Source organism: Centroberyx affinis, unplaced genomic scaffold (genome assembly GCF_046629955.1).
Source record: "Centroberyx affinis isolate AG114_WGS23_722 - 3 ecotype Tasmania unplaced genomic scaffold, CSIRO-AGI_Caff_v1 ptg003359l_1, whole genome shotgun sequence".
Classification (NCBI taxonomy): Eukaryota; Metazoa; Chordata; class Actinopteri; order Beryciformes; family Berycidae; genus Centroberyx; species Centroberyx affinis.
Genome location: NW_027281353.1, coordinates 42,313 through 52,500, shown reverse-complemented (window position 1 = coordinate 52,500; position 10,188 = coordinate 42,313). Strand labels below are relative to the sequence as shown.

General features: G+C 41.5%; 1 protein-coding gene across 1 annotated transcript in view; it reads left to right on the top strand.

Annotated features, from left to right (window-relative positions):
* Positions 1-10,188, top strand: part of LOC139660676 (glutamate receptor ionotropic, kainate 2-like) — a 96,201-nt gene that overhangs the window by 77,690 nt on the left and 8,323 nt on the right. Inside the window, exons 4-5 of the mRNA XM_071538880.1 lie at positions 4,149-4,330; positions 9,478-9,531. Of these exons, the coding sequence (XP_071394981.1) occupies positions 4,149-4,330; positions 9,478-9,531 (236 nt within the window). The remainder of the gene's footprint in view (positions 1-4,148; positions 4,331-9,477; positions 9,532-10,188) is intronic.

The following is a 10,188-nucleotide window of genomic DNA, read 5'->3' as shown; positions in this document are numbered from 1 at the left end:
TCGCAAATTTCTGGTTTTAATCTCAGAAAGTTTTTTTCTCGTAGATTTATGACTTCAATCATGTAAATTCCGATTTTTTTTCTTGTAAATTTCTGGCTTTAATCTCAGAAATCTTTTGGATTTATATATAATTTGTGACAATATTGGCTCCAGAGTCAGCTGTCGGTTGAAACGGCGAGCTCCGTTGCTTCTTGCTGCTAACAATGAGTCCAAATGGGGTTTGTCAGAATATCTAAAAAAAAAACTGTTTGTAGGCTCCACAGGCGAGTTGAGAGTAACTGAGTAGTTCTTTGACTAATCAGGAAATCACAGAACTATTTTTTTCTGCCGCAGCACAGACTGCTGTTGGGTGAAAGGTGGTTACTGGTGGCGTGATCTAGTTTAGCGGACGGTCAGGTCAGATTGTGAACAGTAGAGTTTGGTAGAAGACTATCCTCTGAGTGGAAATGGTGCGGTGCTGCTGCTTTCCAGGCTGTGGATAGAAATATCGGTTGGTCGCCATATTGTTTTCACAGACTGCTTTTTTGGAGATATTTTGACAAACCCTGTTTGGACTCATTCTTAGCAGCAAGAGGCCTAGCAACAGGAGCTCACTGTTTCAACTGACAGCTGACTCAGAGTCAATATTTTCTTCAGGTTCAAGTACTAAAGGTAGGAGGCACGGCAAGGCAGCTTTATTTGTATAGCACATTTCATACACTGAGGCAATTCAAAGTGCTTTACAGAGTAATAAAAAATACAGTAAAAGATTTACAATTAAAAAGTACAAAGTACAAAAGATAAAAGACTTAAAAAGTAAACTAGTGCAGTTCAATCAAGTGAAATAGAAAGATAAAAGAACACAACAAATACTCCCACTTTTAGATGCACATTGTGAGTGAACCCATATGTTTTTCTTTATCATTTTCTTATCCCTGTCCTTCCTGATTCTACTCTTGATCTGATATTTACGTCAGATCTCACTGCCTAAGGCAGACGAGAATCATAGATTCTGCTCTTGGTCCGCAGATGGATGAAATCATAAAGGGTAAAGCTCTGTCATCTAGCTCTTTTGAGTTCCTAGATAAAGCTCTGCCAGCGAGACAAATTATATATAGGTCCAAACTTCTCCTTTAACATATCTGATTTGGACAGTAGCTGACATATCTAGTAGAAGCTAGTGCTAGTAGTGGCATGTAGCCAGTGGTGGAAGAAGTATTCAGATCTTTGACTTAAGTAAAAGTAGCAATACCACAGTGTAAAAATACTTTGTTACAAGTAAAGGTCCTGCATTCAGAATCTTACTTAAGTAAAAGTACAAAAGTATTAGCATCAAAATATACTTAAAATAGCAAAAGTAAAAGTAGTCATTATGCAGAATGGCCCATTTCAGAATCATATATATCATGTTATTGGACTATAATTATTGATGCATTAATGTGTTCATCACTTTAATGTTGCAGCTGGTAAAGGTGGAGCTAATGTCAATTACTTTATATACTGCTGGGTAGCTTAACCTATAAAGATATATCATAATTTATTAGTTGATTTATAATTTGTATTAATAATCTAAATCTGCAAAGTAACTAGTAACTAAAGCTGTCAAATAAATGTAGTGGAGTAGAAAGTACAATATTTCCCTCTGAAATGTAGTGGAGTGGAAGTATAAAGTAGCATGAAATGGAAATACTATACTATAATAATATAATACTATAATACTAATACTATAATATATACTATAATAATACTATAATATATACTATATACTATATACTATAATAATATAAGTAAAGTACAAGTACCTCTAAATTGTACTTAAGTACAGTACTTGAGTAAATGCACTTAGTTACTTTCCACCACTGCATGTAGCAAAACATTACATAACAGTAACATGATTTAGTGCCACATGGTTGGTTAGTATGGTTGGCAGAGTGAAGAAAGGGGCGGGCCCACTGTTGGCAGCCTTGGAGGAGGCGGCTGTCTTCCAGTCAACACTCGGGGAACAAAAATCCCTGATGTGTCTCAGAGAAGCTGCATCTGAATTAAGAGAAGTGAATTTGACTTGAGAAAAGTGAATCTGAAAGTGCAGTTTAAATTTAAATTCAGCAGCCTAATAATCGCATTCAGTTCCGAACCGCCGCATTGAATTTAAGACTCTGCCTTCCAAATTGGGTTTTTGAAATTCATTGATTCAGCACATTCATTTTTCTTTTAAGTCGGCGGTTCAAATTTATACAATTCGAATACAATCTCTGCTGGCAGTAATCTCTTTCCACGGTCATCATTTGAACCGGAGCTGAGGAGCGTCCACCTTGTCGTGCCGTGGGTAAATGGAGCAGTGCCAGTGTGCAACAAGTCCACACTGAGGGGGATCATCATCAGTGTGCGACGGAGTGTTTGATTTAATGAAAACCAGCGACTGGCTGCTGCATATCCAGCACACCGCGGGGCTGGTTTCCCACAGTGCGGTGCACTCGTCTGGAAGCAGGAAGTAAACAAATAATGCCATAGGCCAAACAGCTGGGGACTGTAGGCCGTGGGGCAGAGAGGAGGGGAGGAGGAGGAGGAGGAGAGGCTTCTGGGAAAGGTTCGGCTGATGTATCAGTTTGCCGATAACGCGGAGCCGATGTTAATACACATCGCATCCGGGCCGGTCGGTGCTGTCCACCTCTGATATGATGGATGTAATGCGGTTTGATTGATTATGTCTGACTGAATTATAGCCTTTTGTGCACTGTGTCAGTTTTACAAATGGTTTTTGTTCTCAGGTCGGTCTAGAAAAACAGACCTCAATCTCAATGAGACTACCTGATTAAATATAGGATATATAATTAACTAACTAATTAACTGACTAAATATTCTACAAATGATCAATATTACAATTGATCAACACTGCACTGGTTGTCTGTGGCAGTGATTCTCAACCTTTTTCATATCAAGGACCCTAATTTAGTCCACATTAGGGCCACGGACCCCCGTTTGATGAGATTTTGTCTCTCAAACCCAAATCTGATAATATTTTTATTGTTAGATATGATTTTGTCCAGAATTCCATGACTATCTGTATTGTAGGTAGAGAGATAACAGGGAAACTATGATCAAAACAGTCATTCTTCTACATTCTCTAATTGTGTTAACTTCTTGTAAATAAAATGCTGAAGTTTAACAATTTAGCAATTTTCTGGGGACCCCCTGGAACCCCGTCAAGGACCCCTTGGTGGTCCCCGGACCCCACGTTGAGAACCACTGGTCTATGTTCTGGAAGCAGCTCTATTTGCAGATTCCTATACTGCAACTAGAACATATGTGATTGATCAGCCGCTGTGAAGAGAGGAGAAATATTGTATTGAATACCACAGTAAATCGCTTATCTGTCAGAATTAAGATGTTTGTGCTTCACTCGCTCAATTCCCCCAGCGAGGTTGACTTCACACATATCCCATATGCAACACTGATTGGCCTTTAGCGGGAAGAGGGGGGGGGGATCGATAATGAGCGCGGAATCAATGGGATCTATGATGAATGATGAATGTCAGGTAATGTATTAGTATGTGTCTGTTTGCTCGCGTTTCCGGAGAGAGAGAGAGAGAGAGAGAGAGAGAAATCCGTAACGGGTTGGGTCAAGGTCTGCGGTGCCGCCGGTGAGGCGCTGCAGCCCCGAAAAGACAGAAATAGTCGGAGGAGGACAGAAAAGGACAAAGAGGTGGGGGGGGGGAGGAAATGAAAAGAAAAGAAAAAAAGACGCTGAAAGACAGAAACGCTGCGCTCGGTGTGAAGGAAGAATGGTAGAGAGGCAGGAGAGGGCGGAGGGGTTGAGGGGAGGGGAGGGGAGGTGGGGGGGGTGGGTGAAGAGAAATGGATTTCATTAGAAAAGAACTGACAGCAGAAATATATTCTCGCGGCTTTCTTATCCTCGCTCTAATTATAACCGCGGCCGCCAAATGAATGAGGAGTAGTTGTTACCTCAATTACTGCGGGCAGATAAATATATTTGAAATTTCCATTTAGGGAATCCATTGGGCCTCGTGGGAGCGAGGGCCCGCATAGGTCGCGATTGGGCTAATTTCTCAAATAGCGGCGGCTATCGAGGCGATGCAAAACATTCTAATTTTGTGTCTTTGTGGTTTTTACCCCCCCCCCCCCCCCCCCCCCCCCCCCCTCTCCTTCAGGTCTGATTCGGTTGCAGGAGCTCATAAAGGCGCCGTCCCGCTACAACATCCGGTTAAAGATCCGGCAGCTGCCCGCCGAGACCAAGGACGCCAAGCCCCTGCTGAAGGAGATGAAGAGGGGGAAGGAGTTCCACATCATCTTCGACTGCGGGCATGAAATGGCTGCTGGGATCCTGAAGCAGGTGTGTGTGTGTGTGTGTGTGTGTGTGTGTGTGTGTTACAAAACGGGATATCGGTGTCAGTCGGTGTCACCCGCCTTTTGATATGAGGGAGTTTCAGCTTCAGGGGTGTCAGTCTGTAAAACCTGCAATAAAAGCGGCCTCACCCTGCCTTAAGGAGCTGCTGACCCACCTGAAAGAATTTCATTAGTTTGCCTTTGAGTGGAGAGTTTTTGTGTCCCATGATGGTTTAAATGCAGGATTCACCTGAAAAGAATACAATTCTGGGGGAAACACTGAATCCTCATTTTTTGGCATGAAATTGGTCAAATATATACATATTATATACATATATATATATATATCAGCTTAAATCCAAAATATCAGTATTGGTATAAACCTTTTTCACAAACATGGCTGTCGTAGTTCCGCAGGGTATAGATCGGTTCTCACCATTACCAGCCATGTTAAAATGTTTCTAACATAATGTATAACACAATACATGTGTTGTCACTATATCTTTCTGTTTCTGTTGTCACATGGCTGCACAACTATAAAAAAAAGTGATTTGATCAAGGGAGAATAAATGCTAACAGTACAGAAATTAGCATTAGCCTTGGTTAGCCAGTTAGCATTTTGAGACCCTCGATCACAGTTACTTGCGCTGTTTCTATCGAAACAGAAAGATATGTCAATGACAACACCTGTATTGTGTTATGTCGAAACTCAAAATGAGTGATCACAGACAGAGTTATGGGTGACAGAGTGGACTTTTTAACATCGAGAACCGATCTAGCTTAGCCTGGGGAAGTATACGTCAGCCATGTTTGTGAAAAGGGCCTATTGGCCTTCAAAAACCCATATCAGTCCAAGCCTAGTGTGTGTTATACGGAGTCATTCCTATGTTCCCAGGGTCCTATGTTCCCCAGATTTATATGGCACAAAATGGGAACATCACAAAGGGTCCTATGTTCCCCAGCTCGATATAGCACATAATGGGAACCTGAAAAAGATGTTGCCCACAAAACCCACAAAATCTTAATTAACTTGTGGTCCAAAGGCCACATTTACCTTGCTGTTGAAAATCTCATCAAACCAAATCATCAAATCATCAAAAATAGGGTAAAATCTGACCCACAGGGAACATTGGTTTTTAATAAACACCACAGATGTAACAATTTTTTTTTAGAGACCTTCAAAATCAAATAAAATGATAACCATTGGTTTTGTTGTGTTTATATAGCTGTTTTGAGGCCTTGTTCCAATAAAAAAAACTGGATAATATTTATGAAATATTTTAACTTGAAACGGGTCAACTTTGACCCGAACACAATAGGAGGGTTAATGTGTGTTAACAGAATATTGAACTGGGGAACATAGGACCCTGGGAACATAGGACCATGGGAACCTAGGACCCTGGAAACATAGATACGCCCCCTGTTATACCTATAATATACCTATATATGTGGAGAAGCTTGAGTTTTAAAGTGCCTACCTGCAGGCAGAAGGTTGTTTGCATGTATATGGCTGGCTGCCTTGTCTCAGTTCGACACAGTTCCCCAGGATGTCAGTTAGCGTCAGAGAGGAACCTTGCAACGGGCGACTCAATTGAAAAGCATTCATATTCCTCCTGCTCGCTGGATTGATCAAATATTAAAGACAACATGATTCACCCCGGCACTCCGTCACTCTCCAGGGTTTTTAATCAATGCCCGAGCGGCGGATTGCCGGGGAAGGTCAAGGACTCCTATCATTAGTAATGTCAGAGAGAAACCCCGCTAATGGGAGGTAATGAAAGACTCAACTGTCCCGCTCTGATATTCTCATTTACATGACACACCACTCCGTTACAGAGTCTAACTACCTCTCATCCCGTTGGCAGACGCTCTTCATCAGCTCCGAGACGACCCCCCCACCCCCAAAACAGAGACACAGGGGATTATCTCTGTCTTTTTGTACTGTTACTCCCTTGCCAAGATGAAAATGTGACCACTTTTAATAGTTTTAATAGAATATTTGCTTTAGACGACAGCATATTAGGGCCATTGTAGGTTTATTTATTTATTTATTTATTTTTAACCACAGAGGGAGGAGGGGGATAATATTCCGAGAAAAATAACGGAATTTCTGAGATTAAAGTCAGAAATTTGCGAGAAAAGAACAGAATTTCTGAGATTAAAGTCAGACAATACAAATCATATTTTTAGCAATGAACCATGTTCCTTCACTTTGCAAGGTAGGATCAACCAAGTGAAACACTCAAGTCATCTCCACACCACAGACACCACTGAACATGAATGCCACATATCAATGAGGCTATGATTTAGACATTCTTCATTTGACTTTAATCTCAGAAATATTTGTTGTTTTTCTCTCAAATTTCTGACTTTAATCAAAGTAATCTGAGTGTTTTTTTTCTCGCAAATTTCTGGTTTTAATCTCAGAATTTTCTTGTTTTGTCTCGTACATTTCTGACTTTAATCTTAGAAATATTTGTTGTTTTTCTTGTAAATTTCTAACTTTAATCACGGAAATTCTGAGTGGTTTTTTTCTCGCAAATTTCTGGTTTTAATCTCAGAATTTGTTTGTTTTTTCTTGTAAATTTCTGACTTTAATCTCAGAAATTCCGTTTTTTTTTTCTTGTAAACTTCTGGCTTTAATCTCAGAAATTTTATCTCACACAATTTCTGACTGCGTTTTACCCCCCTCCCCCTGACTGCAGTAAAAAAAAAAAAAAAAAAAAAAAAATTCACCTACAATGGCCCTAATACTCCATGAGCTATTGTTAAATTACTACACCGGAAATGTTACTCTATCTCTCCATCTCCACTGCCCATAGGTGACATTGGAAAATGGGGGATACAGATAACGCGGTGTTATCTGCACTCATCCATTATGCGTAACTTTATCGCGGGGTTGCGGGTTATGGCAACATCTGAGTCATCGCTGAGTGGGTTGATCCTCAGAAGGAACGCTTAATGATAATAGGCCGGAGGCTTTCTCCGGGTTCCCACCTGATACCGGCAGCCATTAACCCCCCCCCCCCCCGTTTAATCACCCTCTCCATTTCCCCACACAATCCTAATCTGTGATTCATATTGGCTTAGCGAGCCTCGGCGCGGCAGACAGGACTCCGACACCCCCGGCACCCTACAGCTGAAATAGGGTGGCACGCGGCCAACACACACTGGGTGATAATAAAATAATACAGAACAAGGGAATTCTGCTTTAAGACGCGTTCTTTTCGAGACAGATTGCCTAGGTAATGGTGTAATGACAAATCCGTGTTTCTGTTAGCAAACTTAGACGCTTGGCAGGCTGGGTGGCAATATAGCAGACAGATGACAAAACGTCTGACTCATATTAAAGCTGCACTAGGCCAGATTTATGTAAAAAATAGACCCTTCTTATCAGGATAAATCACAAAGTGGGGCTGCATCAGAGAAGAGCGTCCCCATCCAAATGAATTGAGATGCCTTAGACCAGTGTTCTCAAACTTTTTCACATCAAGGACCCCTAATTTAGTCCACATTAGGGCCACGGACCCCCATTTGATGAGATTTTGTCTCTCGGACCCACATCTGAGCATATTTTTTATTGTCAGATATGATTTTGTATAGAATTCCATGACTATCTGTACTCTAGGTAGAGAGATAACAGTGAAACTATGATCAAAATAGTCATTCTAAAATGACAAAATAGTGAAGTTTAACAATTCATCAATTTGCTGGGGACCCCCTGGAATGCCCTCAAGGACCCCTGGTGGTCCCCGGACCCCACGTTGAGAACCACTGCCTTAGACTGACCCCTTTTTGTCCAGCTGAAATTCTGGTGATGATATGGACAATGGTGGGAAATCTTTTTCACACAGGAAGTTAAAAAAACCCAAACTGTCTCCTAAACCAGTGATTCTCAGCCTTTTTTCATAGCAAGGACCCCTAAGTTAGTACACATTAGGGCCCTGGACCCCCATTTGTCTCTCAGACCCAAATCTGAGAATATGTTTATTGTTAGATATGATTTTGTCCAGAATTCTATGACTATCTGTATTGTAGGCAAAGATAACAGTGAATGATCAAAATAGTCATTCGTCTACATTCTGTAGCTGTCTTAACTTCTTGTAAATGATATAAAGGTGAGGTTTAACAATTCATCAATTTGCCGTGGACCCCCTGGAACCCCCTCAAGGACCCCTGGTGGTCCCCGGACCGCACGTTGAGAACCACTGTCCTAAACTGTCCTAAACAGCAGTGAGTCAGCGCTCCCGTCCAGAGAAAGCCGGACTCGCCCACCTTAGATCTTTTCCCTCTCTCTCGCGTCTCGTCGGGTTTTCCTTTGGTATAAGGCATCACAGAGCGGCCCGGGTTGGGAAACATGAGAGTTGTTGCGTGCAGTTTACTGACATCGCCCTACAGGGTTCCCGCATTTTGATGTCCTGTTGGATTCAAACAGTTGTCTGTTGCTGCCAATCGGGGGGGCTGCCAACGTTGCAAAAGTTGCCAAAAAAAAGTGCCGCTTCAACTAAAACTCGATAGCAGTCAGAAATAGAGATTCCGGGGTTGTGTGAATGAAAGTGTAGCGTGGCTCAAGCCTCATGGCAAGTAAATGAGGCTGTGACTCAGGGGAAAATCATTTCATATTTCTGGCAGAGAGTCAGATATGTCCCACCTATAGAATTAGGCTCCATATTTCCAAACATATCGCTGATGAGAGAGAGCTTTCGCCTCTTGCTTTATTTAATTACACTTACTGGTGCGCGATGGGACTGCTGTAGTGGATGGATGGAGGGATGGAGGGATGGATGGATGGATGGAACCGTGGGGTGATAAAAGAGGAGTTGGTTCAGTTAGCCACAATGGAGGAAGGGTATGTGGTTCTTATCTGTGAGCCTGTGGCTACAGCAGTGTAGCAGAATATACGCCTCTTCACATTACATGGTAATACAGGCAGTCACACACACACACACACACACACACACACACACACAAATTCATATGTGCACTCATAAAAAAGTGACAAAATACTGTATATTCCAACTCCGTGCATGCTTCTGTGGCTCCCTATTCATTTACAAATCTCTTACTTTCCCTATCTATCTCTCTCTCTCTGTCTGTCTCTCTCTTTCTCCCTCTCTGTCTCTCTCACTCTCTCTCTCTCTCTCTCTATCACAGGCTCTTGCCATGGGGATGATGACAGAGTATTATCACTATATCTTCACCACACTGGTAAGTAGAGAGGAGCCGTGCTGCAGAGTCGCTTTGTCATCAGGTCAAACTCACAGCTCCATATCCTCCACATGAAGATTTGTTGCCATGCACAAAAACGAGACGTCGCTGCTCTTTAATCTTCATATTCTCAGTTAATCATTTTATATTTATTTCCTTTTTTTCCATTCCTTTTTCCCTTTAATGTCATGTCTTGCAGGAGTAGTGGCAGTAGCAGCAGTAGTGGCAGGATTATTGTTATTATTATTATTAGTAGTAGTAGTAAGGCAAGGCAAGGCAAGTTTATTTATATAGCACATTTCAGCAACAAGGCAATTCAAAGTGCTTTACATAAAACATTAAAAGCATCGAGACAAAGTGAAACAGATAAAATTCATATAAAAGAACAAGCAAAATGCATTGCATTAAAAGAATCAAATCAAGTAAAATAGAAAGATATTTTTACCCCCCTAAAGGAAACACAGAATCAAACAGCGTTACTTCTTGGTATTGAGTAGTCACTCTCACACTGGTGACACTGTCAACCAGTATACCATTAAGTGTGCCTTACCTCTCCAAAGATAATCACAACTTAAAAGACCTTTTGTCTGCCTCACCGGACAAAAATATGTATAGCGCTATAACAACTACATAGCGGTAGTAGCAGTACTACTACTA